The sequence below is a fragment of the Centruroides sculpturatus genome, unplaced genomic scaffold (genome assembly GCF_000671375.1).
Source record: "Centruroides sculpturatus isolate CEXI.00-Female unplaced genomic scaffold, Cexi_2.0 scaffold1322, whole genome shotgun sequence".
In the NCBI taxonomy this organism is placed as follows: domain Eukaryota; kingdom Metazoa; phylum Arthropoda; class Arachnida; order Scorpiones; family Buthidae; genus Centruroides; species Centruroides sculpturatus.
The window spans coordinates 79804-100336 of NW_019385555.1; the positions used below are offsets into that span (position 1 = coordinate 79804).

Genomic DNA, 20533 nt, shown 5'->3' on the forward strand with positions numbered 1-20533 from the left:
ATTAAAAGTGTTTTCAGGAATACAAAGTGCATTCTTAACTGTTTTTAAAATAATCCTCTCACTTAAAATAATCCTCTCACTTAGATAAATTGTTATGGGTTGGGCCAGAAAATAAGGCAGTGACTCATATATATGGCCAGACAAATTATAAAACATTACTGAACTTCTGAATCGAATTCGAATCAATGTTTATGAAGCAATAAAAATGCAAATTGCAAGCTCGGCCAGTCAGTCATCTTGAATAAATTTGCATAATGTGTTTCATAAATACTTTGGAATAATAATTGCTATGTTTCTTCGTTATAAATTATGATTTTTATGTTACGCTAAAGATGATTTGCAGGAGTTGTTGACGTAAATTCTTTATAACATTTGATTTTAAAACAGATTTTCTGCATTATCTTAATTTATATATTGCATGTCACTTATTCTCTTAGCGTGACATTTTCCATTTTTATTATATAAGTCAATAATAATAATGATAATAGATTGATAAATACACAATGTATAAAATATGTTTATGTTTATTGATCTTTTATTAGGTATAAATCACGTAAATAAAATAGTTTCCATTTTATAAATTCGTAACACATTCTCAGTATTCCTTGAAGCATGAATTTCCTTATTAGCAATATCCGTTGACGCAAGGGAAATTATGTATTTCGTAACGTAATAAAAAAGCGTATTAAAATAGAAAGATGAGTAAAGTTTAAAAATTTCTAAAAGATAGCGAGAGATAAATATTATATAATTCCATTAATTGAAAGAAAAGAAAAGCTTTTAATAATTTCATTATAATTTATTTTATTCTTTCATAAATATTTAAAGTTTATTATCTTAAAACATATTATAATGCATCTCTGAACACCGACCACTGACAGAAACATTAAAAATGACCGTTGTTTGAAGATTAATTTGTTTATATTTCAAAAAGTTACATTCCTGAAAAATAGCTGTCGTTTAGAAATGACTATAGTAAAGAGCAGTGGAGCACCCAGAATGGTCCAAGGAGCCTTGGCATCTCCCAAAGTAAAAGGAAAAGAACACTAGTAAATTTTCCAAAAATTTTTCTTAATTAAAATTAATTTTTTTATTTATATTATGTCTTATCTTCGATTACTTATCGGTCACATAAGATGGCAATTTTATTGAATTCGCATCAAATATGTTTTTATCCATTTAAATCGGCTTCCGCCAAGATTAAATTTTGAGTGTGCCACTGGTTGGGAGGTTTTTATATGGTATTTTAGGGATTGTTTTAGTTTAATATCGTATGCGGGATTAATGAAATAGCAATATTACATTTACTTTATGAATAAATAAGTGTATCTAGAGTTCGTAACAACACAATATTTAAAATTTCGGAATGTTAATTCGTTTATATTGTTATACTATTGAAAAGATTGTGGCTAAAGAAGCAGAAATAAATAAAAAGTTCATCCTAAACAAAACTCACGCCATTACCATTTTTTAATGGAACCATAACATTTTTTTTTGCACCATTTCAATAATAATTTTTTTATTACATTGAATATATTAACAATTGTTTTTACATTTTCATGTATTTTAGATTAATTTATTCTGTGCTTAATAGTTTTTGCTTATGTTTCGCAATTAACTTAAAAATTATATAAATTAAACTTTATAACAATGAGACGAACACTTATCACTGCTACTATTGAACTTGCTATGTTTAATTGAGAACTCGTATTGTTTATATACCGCCATGCTTGCTTTCACCAGTTTTTGTGGTTATTTTTATACGATAAGTGTATATATATATAACTAGACTTTTAAGTAAATACATTCACTTATAGATTTATTTTATTGATTTTGTTATATTTAGCCGAATTACAGTATATACATAAATGATCGAACTTAGTATATTTTTTGGTATTTTAATATTTGTTTAGCTAATAATTTTATAGTATTGTATACGGAATTTTAAAAAAATCTTGAAAAATTAATTAAATAAAAAGTAAAAATTAATTAATTATTATTATTATTTTTTTCAATAACGAACCGAGATGACTTTAGTGTACGCCTAACGGCTACTATGTGAACTAAAGTCGGGAAGTTTCTATGTTTTGATTTTTGCGCCAATTTATGATGTTATTTTGAAAAAATATTAATGTATTAATAATGATGTTTTGTTATTTATGTATTTTTAAACAAAGGACGGCAATGGAGTCAAGTTAAGAAAGTAAAAAAACGTAAGTTAAACCCTTTTAACTATTAATATTCTTGTTACGTTCGTATTTGGGTCGGATAATAAATAACCAGTTGTGTGACAAGGTTCGATTTCCTTAGTTGCATTTAATCTCTCATACTGTTCGTTATCTATCGAAATTGATCAATTTTCAAGATCTGTAGAAAGAATTCTTGAAATTGATTATTTTAATGCACGCTGCGGTGTCTGAAACTACAATGAATATGTGTTTATGCTCTACAATGCTGTGTTTTGTAAATACAGTAAAACCTGTCTAAAACGGAACCCGAGTAAAATGGAAACCAGAAAAAATCTTCGGAACGGAATGATTTTCATGTTAAAAAAAAACAAAAAAACCTATGCAAAACCTGCCAAATCAGAAAAATATTCGGTACGGTGCGATTCCGGTTTACACAGGTTTTACTGTAATTACCGTGTTATAAATGATATCAAATAATTTATTGTAATATTTACATACATATTGAAGGAAAAGATAAGAAAAAAAAATTAATGTAGCAGAAATTTCAATCTTTTATACAAAATAAAATTTTAAATTATTTGAAATTGTCTTCCAGTTTCAGTATTTATATTTTTGTATGAAGATTATCTGTAAGAATTTATAAGGAGTAACAGATCTTTCAGAAAGCTTTTCTAGCTTAATAGGTCAAGGTGTGTTTTATTGCCTTGATACTTCAACAGCTGTAAGTAGTAGTAGTAATAATAGTATCATGATTTGTTGCCCCACTATTATATATTGGGAAGAGTGGTTTTTCTCCCATTAAAAAAAGAGAAATTTTGGAATTATATTAAAAAGAAAAGAAAATGTGGATGTAATGGTAAATTAAATGCAATATATTTAGTATGCGGTTAATCGTCGTAGCAATTGTGAAAAAATGAAATTTTTCAGAAATTACGACTTGAGTGTAATTATTCAAATGCTCTGTTTCTTTAAGATTTAATATATTTTGCTTTCATATGTTGTCATATAATTGATTTATAAAGATAACAATTTCTTTCAAGTAGTTTTGACATATATTATTTAACAATCAATAATTCCATTGATAGCTATCCAAGTATTTTTTGATTGATGGTCTAGAAGTAATGTATACTTTGATGAAACAAAAATTTATATAATTTTTATAATAATTGACTTCATTAAAGATAAAATTATTATTGATTTAGTTAATTTATATATAATTTTTAAATGATGATGAAAGTATTATTGAAATGATGAAAGTTTGTTATTGATTATTTAATCCAAGAATTGATAACATACTACAAGTGTTTATCATAATTTTTTCACTGTATTTCACAACAGATGAACTTTTGGATAGTATGAAGAAAAAAAAAGAACCGTTGGCTGTTGGATATTGTAATAATTTTTGCTTTTTTCTTATAATTCTGAAGATAAGAATGCAAACAGATGTAAATAGATAGGCTACTAAAATAATGTGTCATTATTTTCAGTATAAGAATATTATATTTGATATGTAATTTTATTAATTTTATAAGAATTTTTGATATTTTTAAGTATATTAGTTTAAAGTCAATATTATATTTAATAGACACAAAAAATAAAAACAAACTATTATATGGATATTTTGAATGATTATTTTAAATAAATATTAAATAAAATAACCAAGGATATATGTGACTTATGATTACATCTTAGATCCATTTGCTCTTAAATTCAATGAATCATTTAAAGTCATTAATTGGAAACAAGCACTTTTGCTAACGTTTAGTAACACTTTATTGCAGTTACATCAATTAAAATACTAGTACATTTACACTTGACAAATTAAAATTATCTTTTAACATTTAATAAAAAGAAAGACATATCATTATGCAGCAATTTCATTTATATCCTAATTATATTTTGTCAATAATGTACTAATTTTAAATTATTGATAATTGTCTACATCATTGATACATCACTTGCAACTGTTTTGTTTTTTTCAATGGAGAAAAGTTTTATTATGCCTTGATGCACTGTTAAGTTTAGGATGTTTGACTAAAACAGTTTAAAATAGTTAAGTTTAGGTTAACCTAAAGTCTACTTTTCCAAACTGTTGAGGAAGTGCACTTGTGTTACTTTCCTGATCTTCTCTTAGGAGATCTGTGTAAACATGTTATCAGAGCACTTGAATGATTATTTCTAACATGTTACCTTTCCAACATAATCCTATATGTGAGATTATGTGGATGACATCCTAATCTTCTGGCAATCCATGACAAAAAGATTCACTGAGCACATCAATAATAGTGTGTATAGCCTTAACCTGAGAGTGAACCAAAAGAACCCTAAAAGAAGGACACATCACCTCCAACATCTATCATAAACTGGAATACCTCCTTTCTTCTGTCTGACAATCTCTTATGACTTGCACATCTTCAAACTCTTGTCCCTCTGAGTGCTCATCCAAAAAGAGCCTTCATCCACTGCTCTGACATCCTAAACATACTGAAGGAACATAATTATATTGAATATGTAACAATAAAACATGGATACCCATAAAAGCTCTTTACGATAGTTAATCACCTGCAACAGTCACAGCAAACATGAGATCAAGATCTGCATGCTCAAGTTGTTAATTATAGCAGAAACCTCTGGTATTCATAGGGAAATAATGAGAGTCTAAAACAAGAGGATATGCTTTCATGAAAATATTAAGAATTAAAGACTAAAGTTCCAATAAATTTTCAGTATTTAAATTAATATTACCTAACATTATTTATATACAAGGGCTGTTTTTTTTTCAAGCTCTGATGGTCCATAAAAGACAAGTGTAAATAACAAAATCAATGTATTACCAAAAGTTAAGTACAAACATGATTACTTTTCAACATAAATCACTGTGAAGATTGAGGCATTTGTCTATCTGTGGACAAGCTTTGAAATCCCCTCTTCATAGAATGTTGCTGCCAGGCCTTAACGATGTTGTTTTGAAGATTGTCATTAGTCTCAAACCTCTGCCCTTCTAGCCTTGTTTTCAGTTCAGGAAAGAGGTGGAAGTCTTCACACATTAAAAAGTTGCAAGCTGGGTGGAAGTCTGAATGGTAGTAGTACACCCAGCATATAGCCCCAATTTAGTGCTGAGAGACTTCCACTTTTTTCCTGAACAGAAAAAGTGGTTAGGAGGACAGAAGTTTGAGACTAATGGTGATCTTCAAAACAACATTAACACCCATCTCAAGTCACTGGCAGCACCATTCTACAAAGAGGAGATTTCAAAGTTCGTCCACAGATAGACAAATGCCTTAATCTTCACAGTGATTATGTTGAAAAGTAATCATGTTTGTACTTAACTTTTGGTAATACATTGATTTTGTTATTTATGCTTGTGTTTGTTTTATGGACCATTGGAATTGGAGGTTGAAAAAGAAACAGTTTACTTATATATAATGACAATATTTTAAATATCATGCTGTATGCATCAGCTAAATTTAAGTGATTCATTAAGAACAACAACAAATTATTAAAATACTATTCTCTGATTCACTGCTTACAAAAATTTTGTCATACTTCAGTTCCAAGTATTGCAATATATATAATATGCTAAAGTTGTTTTGACTTAGTTTTTATCATATATGAGATTTTTTTTCATTTTATTTTTTTATTTTAGCTTTATTGTTTTTAAATAATATGTAGAAAAACATACAATGTATGAAATGAAATCATCAAACACAAAATAAATGGTGAGTTATTTCATTTAAAGATTTTTAAATTTCATTTCACCAAAAGATATATATATATATATGTGTGGTTAATAAATTAACATATTACTTTTCAGAAATGGTTAGAAATATCTTTTTAAATATGATATCATAAGATTGATTTTTTGTTTGGAGCATGAAAAATAGTACTTGTTAAAATTACATAACACAAGATAAATTTTTAATGCCTATTTTTGATATGCACTGTATTGTATTTCATTTGAATTTTTATGATATGTTTAAATTATTAAATACTTGTAATTAAATGTTAAATTTAAATGTAGTTAAATAGTTTTAGTTATAAGAATGAGTTTAACAATAAAAATGATAATTGACCTTATAAATTAGATATCAATGTTTAACTAAAGTTAAAATATCTTAGATTTACAGGATCTCCTTGATTCATGTAACTTCTAATTTTTAAATCTGTAAGTTGATTTTTAAAGTTGGAATTTGTTTCTTTGTAATGTATTTAAAATTGTTATTAGTTACATTACTTTTATATGAAGCAAAATAGAAAATTATAAGAAAAATTGAATATATTATAAAAATAAAATAAAATTATTAGTTTATTATACATAATGGTATAGTAAATTATATATTATATATTTTTTTTTTAGAAAAGTTTTTGGATAAGACCTAGTTTATGTATTAGTTAAGTTGGGGATATCTGTATTATGAAAGTGAAACGTGAAGAGAGGACTTGAATAAACTAATAATGTTATCTTTTACTTTTTTTTTTCTTTTCAAGATAGTATCTCTGAACTGATTGTAATCAGAATTTGTTTAGATAATATTTATTATAGTTAATAATTAATAAATTTTTATTAAAAAAAGTAATGCTTATATATTTAAATACAGGTAGCCCTTGATTGACATGGGTAATTAATCCCTTGACCCTTGACTCTACCATGTATATCAAAAGCATGTTAATCAAAATACATGATCTATGTAAGTAAAGACAGCTGGTAAAACTGCAGGTATTAAAACTTGTGCCACATATATAAAGGGATTGCTGCAGTTAATTTTGTACGTTAATAGAATCTTGTATTAAGCAAGGGATACCTGTATAAACTTACTGTGCAAATTTTAGAACTGGAATATGTTTAGAATAAACTGCCTTCTTTGAAATTGATTATGAAATTTTAGACTCAATTTTTTTTCAATAATAACTTTATTTGGACTTCTATAAAACACAAAGATTGTATTAAGTACAGTAGAGCATCGATTATCCGACTCAGTTGGGAACTGGGGTTGGTCAGATAATTGAAAAGTCGGATAACCGAAAAGTATGAAAAAATCCATTATTAGTGTAGTATATTATTATATCCCGTGTAATTAGTATATTAGTATATCGCTATTTACCTACTTCACATTGAATTTTCCTCCATGTTAAGCCTACCAAATTTTTTTTAAAACCATTTTAATAATCGTCGCTATTGTATCGTTAAAAATTAGAAAATTAAGCCTCGTTTAAATACTGGCTCCCTTTCGTGGTCGATCCAGTGTTGCCAGCTAAAACACGTAAAAATAATATTAAAGTAGCCAAGACATAGCCAAATATTGTAGCGCCACATCACTAGCGGACATTTGAATTTGCCGACTAAAACGCAGTTGGTTAACCGAGGTGACGGTTAATCGGGGGTCGGATAATTGATGCTCTACTGTATTATTTTCCAAATTACATAAACTTTTTAAAACATAAGTTTCAGCTTTTATAGTACAGTACCTTTAGTAAATAAGTAAGGAAAAAAATGTGTTTTGAATATAATAATATAATTTTTCTACACTTTATTTCATATTAATGATTATAATTTTAGGTTTGTAATGTTATAAGATACATATATATGTCTTATAACAGAAACAGAATGAACACACACACACACAAACACATGTTCTATATATATATATAGAACATGTACAGTACAATATATATTATTAACAAATAAAATATATATAACAAATATTTTAAAGATAAAATTCTTACTTTCATTATTCAAATATGCAGTTTGTTTGTTTATGTATATTTTTCAACATTCAATATTATATAATAATAATAATAATAATAACTCTCTTGCTGTGGTGAGAGAGCTCAGTAATTCTGATGAACCACAGACCTCTACTGGCTGGAGTATCTGCTCTTTGGTAGGGTCATCCATGCTAGTGAGGTCTATGGGGAGAAATGAGGCCAAGAATGACAGATCTCCACAAATGTGGGTTCAAACCATGGTGATAACATGATCAAAGTGTAATACTGGCTCAGATGTCACCCAGGTTAACAAAGTCCATGCTCATGTGTTAGGTAGAGGCTCACATTTGGAAAGTCTCCCTTGGCTAGCAGTGGTGAAAGCAGCACTGGTCCAAGTATGGCTACTGCAATGTCCACACCCAGTTGTGGGAAACCAGCATAACCTTGATGTTTCTGAAGTAATCCAGCCACAGAACCACTAAGGCAGATTAAACCATGCCCAACTACTCATTGACTCTGTTATCCTATGGCAAATTTATAAGCAACACAGAAACATACATATGACATATATTGATTAAGAAAAGCATTTGACAGTGTCCCACACACTTGGCTGCTGCACACACTTCATGCCTACAAAATTCATCCCAAATCATTAGTTTCCTTGGTTTTACCATACTCCACTGGAGTACATCTTAACCTCCATAACGCTCACATAAAAACAAATCAAATATATATCAAGCAAGGAATTTTTCAAGGAGATTCCTTGAGTCTAGAAATGTTAAACCTTAATAAAAACATGTACAGTACATGACACTACAGAAAACTGTAATATTGAACACGTCATATTGTTAGGAAGTTTTAAGATGTTGACACATATACCAATAACACAGAAACACTGGTTAGCTATGCCTTGACTTTAGTCCAGTATAGCTCTTGGCACCAGTATCAGCTGAGCATGAGATTTGCAACATAACAATAATAATAATAATAATAATAACCATTATTATTATTATTAAATAGTACTGAAATATTCTGTTTATAAAATTAAATTGTTTAATTAAGCTGGTAGAATATTACTCTGGGTTTTGAAAATTTGGTAGTTTGAATTTATCGTAGATATTGCAATTTTTTCTTGTCTTTAAAATTTATAAAAATTGTATACAAATCAGTTCAAAGAACATACAGTAGAATCCCATTTATTGGATCTGGATTTCCAGTTTATCCAGATTATAAAACAATCTCTGACTATAAAAGATAGACATATGGAAAAACCTATAAACATGAATAAATCAAAGAACTCCTAGTACATTCTTGCCAAAGTATAATGTTGCAGCTTGCAAGAATAGACTTGTTTTCTATGAATCAGCCAGTGGCATAGCGTGGGTGTCAGCCGCCCAGAACAGAGGAAAATTTTGCTGTCCCCTTATTTAGGTATCTCAATTTAAAAGGCTAAAATTCAGTTTCATCACAGAATAGCAATGAAAAATTCCATGCTCATTTCAATCGGTCCGAATCGTAGGTGTGACCAAAAATATGAAATGAAATGGTTCAAATTTTTACAGGATATTATTGTTATTTATTGTGAAATTTTTCTGCCCCCTAAAAGTGCCGCCCGGGGTGGGCTGCCCCTGCCGCCCCCACTACGCTACGTCACTGGAATCAGCATATGATCATTGTTATTCATTTCATGGAAGTGTTTTTTAAGTTTACTGACTATCTTGTTCAATCTTTTCTAATCTTTTAAGATTTTCAATTATAAAAAAAATTCTGTTTTTCTGTTGAATAAAAATGTGCTTCTTATACAATCGATATGTTAATAAGTTTATCATTTGTAATGTTGTGAGTTGGTATTCACTCAATACCCACAACTACTATTGTTACACTGAGTTTTGGTTACCTTCGTCTTTTGTGAACATCATGAAAATGAAATCCAAAAGAAAGTGATTGTTATAATAGAGAAGAAATTAGAAATATAAAATAAATGTATATAAATTGTGTTATTTATGTTGTTAATGAATTTTCCAGATTTCAGTCATCTGGATTGGACCTAGTCCTGTTTGAGCAGGATAAATGGGGGTTCCACTATATAAAAATCTTTACTGATCTAAGAGTACTGTATATATGAAATTAACTGTACAATATAAATTGTATTTTCTGTTTTATCAAATATTGTTTTATCGTTATCATAATTTTAATTATTTTAATTAGAATATATATAGGTATCCCTCATATAACACTAATTATGTTTCGAAAAAGTGCCATGTTTTGTGAATCCATGCTATATGAAACAAAGAACTAATGCAAAACATAGGATTACATTCCAGAAGTTAGCAAAAATATACTATTCTTTTTCGTTACTAAGAGAAATATTTTATTAAAGCAATGAATAATTTATTACCAATCAATAATTAATTAACAATCACAATTAAAAATACTTTATTACACATTTAGTTAAACTAGGGTATTTTCTTTTTACAAAGTATTGTCATCACTTCAGCTTTTTTGTTGATCTTGATCAGAAGTACCAGCAACATTTTTATATTTTTTTATTTTTTATCATAAAAAAATATGTTATTAATTGAAAATTTGTTCTAGTGGGTCGTGTTTCTTTAGTCTAGTGCTGAGGAACTTTTTTTCAGAATTTGTGTTTGAATACTGAATTGTTCAAGTACCAAAATATCTCTGGATTCCGTTCATCACTTTTACAAATGAAGTAATTATTCATAGGTAAGTAATACCTACAGTTAAATAAACTTTACTAAATATGAAGATTAATCTATAAAAAACACAGTGACAGTCTTAAAGGCTAAAGTCTGAAAGCAATGACAATGACACCCAATTGATAGGAAAGTTAGTGCAATCTTTTTCTTCCTTGTCCTATCAATTTTCATTAAAGTAAACCTGACAAAAAGCAGAAATAAATTTGAAATTTTATTATTCTAAACTTCATGGGCAAATTTGAGACAAAATACATGCTTATTTATATAAAAAAAAATATTGAATAACAAAGTTTGCACTTTAAAGTTATGAAATTTTGTATGGAGGATTTCCAAAACCATGTTAGGGCAAAACTGGAAGTTTTGTTGTATGGGGGATATTCCCAATTTTCAAACTGTGTTGTATGAGGGATACCTGTAATTATACATAATGTGAGAGCTTGGACTTGACAAAAATTTTGAGGGAAAATTTTGAAAGTTAAATTGGTTTGAATCCCAGAGAAAAAATTTTTGATTTAATTACCGGAGGATGATTGCATCTTTCACCTTGGATTCACTTCCTTTCTCAAGTGACACATCAAATGTGTCACCGGGAACTAACTACAAATATTCACCATTGGTTGAAAATAGTAACTTGGTTTAAAGAGGGTATCGAAATCAAGGGGGAGGACCCCCGAAATAAAAGGGTGGAATCGAGGACAAAAAAGTCGTCGGGGCCTAAGAGTTCGTCGATCCACTTCCTATGAGTGTAGTTTAACCGTGCTCCATCACCAATCCCTTTGACTGCCCTTTCTATGATCCCTTCTCTGATCCATTAACTGTAGGCACCCTTAGCAATGAACATTTGATAGTGAACTGTGCTCATCAAGTAACTTAATTCTCCATCCTCTCATCCAGACGTTTTGCAATCTCAAGACTTCTATCAAGCCGATCAAGATATTTAGCATTGTGCATAAAAATGTAAGCTCTCTCTCTTTGCTAGGGACCCATTTAAAATAGTACCTAATAGTATAAAGCTTAATCAATTATATTACGCTCTATCAGCCTTATCCAGTATGTTATGCCATATAGCCTTATCCATTATATGATGCTATATAAAAGCTATAACAGAAGTCTGTTATTCTATGTATATGTGTAAATAGTTTACATAAATAAACGGGTATTATTCTTTCATAAGTAAGTTGTGGTGTGCACTTCTTTTGGCCTTGTGGTCTCTCAGACATCCAACCTTCCAGATCTGACTGCTTACGCACGTAATAAACGGGTATTATTCTTTCATAAGTAAGTTGTGGTGTGCACTTCTTTTGGCCTTGTGGTCTCTCAGACATCCAACCTTCCAGATCTGACTGCTTACGCACGCAACTGCTTGCATGTGAAACGAACAAATCGCCATTGCCAATCCTGACGTGGGCATCACCAATCTGGTGCTGACCCTTTGGTCACAATAAGCAACAATTAATATAATATTGTCTGTTTTTACTGTAACAATATTTTTATGTAGTTTTAGAAATAAATTTGACTAAATATATGTATCTAGAATTAGATTTAATTGCTCTATATAGTCTTGTCCTTTGTGTTTGTTTTAAGTCTAAAAAAATTTGGTTTTGATAAGTCTAAAAATCATTTTGAAATAAAGAACTCAGAAAAGCTATAAATGTATAAGGCATGCAAGGTGGACATAACAGTCAATTATAAGAATAATAATACATTTGCATAAGCCTGGAAGGCTTTAATTTAAAGGAAGTCCATCAATAATCTGGCACTGAGAGCAAAGTAGTCATAATTTTCATCCATTCAAGAGAAGACAGTTGTAAAATTTAAAAGTCTTTCATTTGGCAGTATGTTTCATTTTCAAATGTAACTTGATGATAGTAATATAGTAGAGCATCGATTATCCGAATACTGATCAACCGAAACATCGGTTAAATCGAAAGCATTCCAGTCAGCAAATTCAAATTTCCACTAGGGCTGTGGCATTGCAGCACTCTTCCCCTCCCTGCCAAACTGAACTGTAGGCCTAGTTTAAAGTATTACATTATGTAAGGTATGTACTTGTAAGATGTGCGATACAAATTATATACAGTAGTTTTGTGTTTAATATATTTTTTTATAAATGATCGGTTATCCAAACAACCTCAGTCCCGAATTGTTTTGGATAATCTATGCTCTACTGTATAAGATTACTGTTTTTGTCTCATTAAACTTGAATTTTTATTTGAAATTTGCTTGAATTAGGTTTTTTAATATATTATTTTGTGCTTATCCAGTTATATTGGAGTTAATAAACTAAAAAGTTTTGTTGCTAGAAAAGAGTAATTAATTTTGAAAGGATTTTACAATCTTCAAAAAAAAAGCCATACTAATAAATTTTTAACTGTACATTGTGTGTACAATCTGTGCCTAAATTTAATCAGTCTACATTTAAATAATAATAATAATAATAATTGTTATTTTTGAAATTTCTACTGATGAATATTATTTCCAGATGTCAAAATTAAAATCAAATTAGTATGCTTGGAATGCAGTAGATGTCGCTTATTTTAATCACTTTAGAACAGTCTGAACAATAACTGATTAATAATAACATTATGCAAAATAAGAAAATAAGACTACATTTAAAGGAAATTCTGGTTTCATTGACTTTAATGTTAAAATTTCATTGTTTAATGTTAAAATGATTTTAAAATGTATTATAACTTGTAAACATACTAATTAATAAATAATTCATTTAGTATTGTTTGTCTGTTACCAACTTTAACACCAACCAGTATAATACATCAGCAATTTAATATTGCATCATGAGTAAATAATGATTAACATGATTAAAATGATATTTTTATATATGCTTATGGTAAAATGTATAGTACATTATAGTACATATCAATTATACAGATTTTTCATGCTTTTTTAAAACAATAATACTGCAATTTCTGGTTTTTGACTAGAACATTTAGCAGAGAAACAAACAAAATTAGTTTGCATTAAGCAGAGTTTGGATTAGTGAGAGTGCTATGTATTTATAACTGCGTATAAAATGATTTTGATTTGTTATATTATAAATTTTATTTATAGCTTAAGAAAATGGATTTATATAGTAGTAATTTTCTAAAATCTTATTAATTGTAGAATTGAAAATTGAAAATTTGGTCTTTTTTATTATATATGAAATATTTATTTTTTAAATTAAACTATAAACTTATATTATATAAATAAATATTATATCTTCAATGCCCAAAATTTAAAATCAAAAGGCATCATATATTGGGATGTAAATAACTTTTCAGATAAAGACAGGTTTTAAGTTTAAAAGTTAGGCTATTTTTAGAATATGAATATCATGAATTTATATTACATTATACTGTACTAAGCACTCTATTTAGAATATAAATGAATTTGTTATTGTATTATAGAGTCTATTGGCATGTCTGACATGCTTTTTTGAATATAGTAGTCATTTCCATAGACTGTATATATTTGTGTATATGAATGATATAACTTAAAATATGAGAAGTTTTAAGTTAAATTTAAGCTGATTAAACATATATGAAATGATATTGGATAAACTCTTTATTTCTTAAATTCTTTGGGAAATTGGTGTTTACAAAAAGGATTTGATCAGTTTCAAAATAATTTTATGATAATCTTTAGATAGTAATATGTTATGAATGGTAGAACTAACTAAAATTATATTGAAGTTGACCAAATTTTTCCAGAAATGTAAATTTAAATCTACTTTTCATTTTACTTTCATGGCTGTTACAACATAACGCAGGAAGGTATCTTAATCATATCAAAGTTGATCTTTGGTTTTTTGCAAATCTTACATTTTGAGATCCCTGAAGCTAAAAAGTAAAAAAAAAAAGGAAAAAATTTCCACTATGTCTGTTGGCACCTATTTTGTTTTATATATCAGGATGAGATAAAGATTATAAAATGAAATTTAGCATGGTAACTTGTATATAATGGAACATTAATGCTATTAAATTTTGAAAGAACTCAAGGTAATGGAAGATTAGGTGTTCTGCAGGAAAGGATTAACCAGGAACCTATTTTCCATTGCTTTGAATGAAGAATTATCCCAACTAATTTATAGAAACATAACTAAAACACAATATAATGAATATAATAAGCAAAAAGTAATCATATTTGGATGTAAAATGATTAAAACATCACTTTCTGATCATCAAGCAGTAAATATAAATGATTGTTAACAAATAGCTGCTTTTTTATGTACTAATGAATAGTCTGCATGTCATGCCAAAGACATTACATTTATGATACAGCATGAAAAATAACACACTAATAAATAAATTTTGTTAGAAAAAAAATGCAAAATTTACAATAAAGAATAAATTGTAAGACATTTTTAACAACAATGCTTTTGACACTTCTGTAAATTGGAGAATCAATTGACTATTGTTAATGACATCATGAAAGCTTCCTTAGACTTTTTGTTGTAGGGCAAGCATGGTCAGCAAGTCAATTATGGTATTATTATTGGTCAATTGCTGATAATATAGCCTGCTAAAACACAAAAGTATTTAATTTCCATAGGAATATAAATTATTTATTTTCTACTATAAAATGTTTTAACTATTGCTCTAGGTTGCCAGTTTCCTGCTGTATAAGATAACACATGGTCATTTTGTTTCTGATTGTAGTGCAGTGTATGCAGATCTTGAACAAAAAACATGAGGAAAAGTGGAACATGCTCTTTGTGCCAATGGTTCTATCTAGGTTATATTGTTACTTAAAAAATTTTTATTCTGCCCTAAACATTTTCAGTTATATGCAAAATAAGTATGCAAAAGAGGAAAGAAAGTTATGATTTATGCAGTGAATGGAAATGAAAGTGTCTTTTGTTATAGTGAATGATAAATGGTGCTGTTTAGTTTTCCTGAAAAAAATAGGTAATCTGTAATGTCGATTACCATGCAATAAATAACTGTAACTATGCTTTACAGCATAATTTTATAAAAATGGATTAATAAACTTTTATAAAAGAATAAAAATATGATGGTAGATTATATATCATTTTATATTATACTGTAGAGTCTCGAAAACTCGGCACTCGATAACCCGGCAGTCCGGATAACTCAGCCACACCCTGCCAGCGCAAAAAAATTCTTAGTTAATTAATTTTCATTATAGACAGCTTTATGCCTCATAAAGTATTTTTCTGAGGTCTGTCTTATCAGGAAAATTACTGTACACAGTGTATTCATTAATTTTCATTTTCATGTAGTAAANAATATTTAATTGCAAAAAAATCTCCATTATAATAAATATAGATCTAATAACTGGATAAAATTATGGTATATAGCACAAGCATAAAAACCAAAAATCTAGCAAGAAACATAAATTTAATGAGAAACTACATTTTCAGTTGGTTTTAGCAATTGTCAGGTTACAAACTGTCTGAAAAAGAATATAAAAATGAATATAAATATTTAAAAGTATGGAACTTGCATCTGATTGGGCAATGCAGTAAGCTTGAATTTGGATGTTTACCAATCAGAAAATTTTTTTAGAGGATTTCAAAATAAGGTCTCCATGATTATGAAAGGGTGTTATTGTCCTTCTAATAAATGGCTGTGCCTTTTCTGCAAGTTTTGTATATCTCCAGTTTCTCTAAGTGGTATATGAGATGTGTGAGATATGTCTTATCTAGGCATTAGTACTGTTGACTCATGAAAGTTGATCATATCAATTATAAGTTGGCCAAGCTTGTTATAGGAGGTGTTTGTATGATATGATGCTGCGATGTCTCTTCTAGTATCAGCTGTGTTCAAGACTCATATTCTCTTTCTTGATACTCTGGTCACTTTTCAAAGTGTTGTATGTGATTCTAATGTTCTAACCAATTGTGTATGAAATATAACTTGAGGCTATTTCTGCATATCGTTTGGTTAAAAATGTATTAAATTTTTTGGACATAAATATAAATTTTTTTATGTAAACATTGGCCAAAAATCATTGGCTAAAAATCATTGTATTGTATTGTACAGTAGACCCCCCTATAACGCTTAGATACGTTCCACGCTAACCGAAAATTACGTTGTAGGAACGATTAAATACATGAGCCAATTGCAGCCCGATAGGTGGGAACTTTACGGACTAAGGCTGTTCGAAAGGTTTTCTTCTATAAAATTAACCGATTCTAGACTAATTCCACTCAACATTTCCAAAATACGTATAATTTTTTGGGAATAATCTGTATAAACTATGCTATAAACAAAAAATTGTAGGATTACTTACACCGTTCGACTACGCCGTTGCTTAAAGCTGGTTTTCATCGCGGAACAGCACGCGAAACGACGGCCGCAATTTCTGATAACGAATTTTTGGCGGAAAAATAACTTGACCTTTGGAGACATCATTAATATAAATAATTTTTATGGCCGTTGAATAAGAAGTGTTTCTTTCACAAGAAATGTATAAAATTAGTGCTGTATTAGACTTACGGTACCTAATTTACATACTGTGCAGACGATAATAAACTCAACTTACTAGCCTAAAATCTCCGTAGCGTGTTGCCAGGCGGCAGAAAGCATATATATAATTATAATAAAGTTACAATAAATTAAGTTAATATATAATTATATATACAGTACCTAATTTATATATAATTAATATATAATTATATGTACAGTACCTAATTTATATATAATTTATATATAATACTAAACAGACGATAGCAAACTCAATTTAGCCGCTCCGTAGCGTGGCGCAGGGTCGGAGGTAAGTAGTTCGGCTGCTCATCCACTATTGGTCCAGACTCTATCAATCTTCTCGCGAAACGACGTTATAGGAGGTACGTTATACGAAAGTTGCTACAATTTTTTCGCTACGTTATAGGAATTGTCGTTATAGGAACGTACGTTATAGGGGGGTCGACTGTATTATCATTGTATTCATTGTTTCAAGATTTCTTAATTAATGAGTTTGCAATGCAACTAAATTATATAAGGATGTATTAAATTATGTACTTTTTATGAAGTTTATGTATTAAAAACTAAAAGAAATTCTACCAGGAAAATATTAATTGGGTGATGCTATATAAAGAGAATTGATGTTGAGAACTTATTACTTTTATTTCAGAGAGTGCAGTATGGTTTAATAATTAAAAATTTTTTAATTGCTGAGTATAGAAAATAAAATTACACATTGTTTCAAAATATTTTTCAGCACTTGGAGAGAGAAGCACACTGTTGAAGGAATGCTTCCAACAAATGCATCCAATATTTGTCTTTTAAAATGGTTACTATATATTCATTCAGGTGGTGTTACATGAAATATCCAGTAAATTCATTTATCTTTGCATGAAGATATTAGTTTTGTGAAAATGTGCATTATCATCTTGTAGAATAAAAAATTCTCATACATTATAGTTTTGAAAATGAATTACTTATGTAATAAATAACAGATTTTTTTATATTCTAGAAATTTTTTTATTGCTTTAATTTTAACATCTTTATGACATCTCTAAGATTGATTTCAGTATGTTAGTTTTTAATATACTAATACTATCCAGAAATAAATATTTAATTGCAAAAAAATCTCCATTATAATAAATATAGATCTAATAACTGGATAAAATTATGGTATATAGCACAAGCATAAAAACCAAAAATCTAGCAAGAAACATAAATTTAATGAGAAACTACATTTTCAGTTGGTTTTAGCAATTGTCAGGTTACAAACTGTCTGAAAAAGAATATAAAAATGAATATAAATATTTAAAAGTATGGAACTTGCATCTGATTGGGCAATGCAGTAAGCTTGAATTTGGATGTTTACCAATCAGAAAATTTTTTTAGAGGATTTCAAAATAAGGTCTCCATGATTATGAAAGGGTGTTATTGTCCTTCTAATAAATGGCTGTGCCTTTTCTGCAAGTTTTGTATATCTCCAGTTTCTCTAAGTGGTATATGAGATGTGTGAGATATGTCTTATCTAGGTACACTTGAACTTGATTGTCTGTAGCAAAACCTGTCAGTTTGTAACCCAACATCAATTGCTAAAAGCAATCCAAAACATTAGTTTCTTGTTAATTTACATTTTTTGTTGGATTTTTGGTTTTTATGCTTGTTATACCATTGTAATAAACATGTAAAAAATTTCTGTAAAACATTGTAATAAAATTTTAAATTTATTTTATATTAATCTAACATTAATAATTTGTTTAACAGCATTATAATAGATACATTAAAATTTGTTTTTTATAGGTCTTACCATACTAAATGATTGAAAAGCAGATGTGATTGGATTTAAAATTCAGTAGAGGACTCTACTCATTATGGCAAGAGAACCTGTAATTTTAAATATTTATGATATGGTACGTTGATGAAATTTTTAATTGTGAAAATTTGTATAAAAAATTGTAATAAAAATAAATTATATTCTAATTTTGTTTTTCTCAAAACAACAAAAATGTTGATGCAGACACAACATTTCCAAACAAATGACATTTTTAATAAAACAGTATAGGGATTGTAAATATGTTAACTTCAACTAAATAACTATACAATTAAAGTTTCTTATTTAAAAATAAATTAGATAAGTAGATCAAATGAGTTATTATAATTAATTATATAATTTTACTAATAAATTAATATAACTTTTGTATAAACAAATATTATTTTCCTTCACTGTAAGTGCTTAATACATGTGCATCAAAAATGTGCATAGTGTGCATTTCAGACAGTGATCATGATATTATTATATACATAAGGGTTTCTGCAAGGTAGTGCCAATATTTTTACATGTTCTAGAAGTCTGGGGAATCTAAAATATCTTATAAACATAGTCTTTCAAATGCATTGTTTTAGTGCTTGAGGTAGTTAAAGTTCAGATTAGCTTTCTTTAAGATGCTGTTCTGCACTGTGGTAAAGCCTCAGTCTTGCAGCTTTAGCTTCTTATCTTCAGAACCTTATGTTTTTGCAAAAATGTAAGGTTTTCTTCCTTTCATTTTTTTGGCTCTAGTACAGTATAAAAGCTGAAAGAACTGAGGATTTTCTGCAGTGCTTAACAGTACTACAGAGCAGCATCTTAAGTTGTAGTTTGTTTAAATTTTAGTCCCTTCTAGCGCTAAAACAATGCATTTGAAACGTTATGTTTATAGGACACTTTTGAATTCCCTGGGCTTCTAATACATGCTGTAAAAATGTTACTACCTCACAGAACACCCGATATATGCACATTTGCTTACCTTTTAAAAGGTTTCATAGACTACTTCTTTAGTGTAAAGATAAAGAAGTTGTCTACAAACATTAAATAACTGATGATAAAATCCTATATTTTCTTGATTCTAAGATTTATGTTTTTTATGTTGTAATGCCTCTGAAATCAGAATGTGTCTTACAGTCAAAGATTTTGATATCAAAAAGAACTTGTAAGTGGAGGGGGAAAAAATGATGACTGTTTAATTTGAAACCAGTATTATATTATTATTTTAAATAATATAATACTGATTTTATTTGACAAATAGAAATGTATAGAGAACAGAATATAACAGAATTTGCAGTTTAATTGTGATTAAAAATATTTTATTAAATTGATAAAACAAATTTATTAAAGCACTTATATTCTATATTATTTCTTAAAGTTTTGTTAATTTTCAAGGTTAATATTTGACATTTTTTAAATCAATACTTGTGACTTATGAATATGCAGAACAATATATAAATTTTATTAAATATATTTATAATTATTTTAGAAAATTCATATTATATATTAGGGTTTTCCTGTACTTTAATATAGAAAATATATTTTTTATTTATGGACATATATTATTGATTGTGTTATGTGACAGAATTAAGAATTTTATACTTAATGACAAATAATAATCATAGAAGAAATGAAATAGACAGAATTATATTCATTTTCTTATTAAAGGATTTGAATTATAATCATCATTAA

The 20533-nt window shown here is 28.2% G+C and overlaps 1 protein-coding gene across 1 annotated transcript in view; it reads left to right on the forward strand.

Moving 5' to 3' along the window:
* The first annotated feature begins 2058 nt into the window (after window positions 1-2058).
* Window positions 2059-20533, forward strand: part of LOC111640089 (desumoylating isopeptidase 2-like) — a 35645-nt gene continuing 17170 nt past the window's right edge. Inside the window, exons 1-2 of the mRNA XM_023386088.1 lie at window positions 2059-2213; window positions 18841-18950. Of these exons, the coding sequence (XP_023241856.1) occupies window positions 18912-18950 (39 nt within the window). The 5' untranslated portion in view covers window positions 2059-2213; window positions 18841-18911. The remainder of the gene's footprint in view (window positions 2214-18840; window positions 18951-20533) is intronic.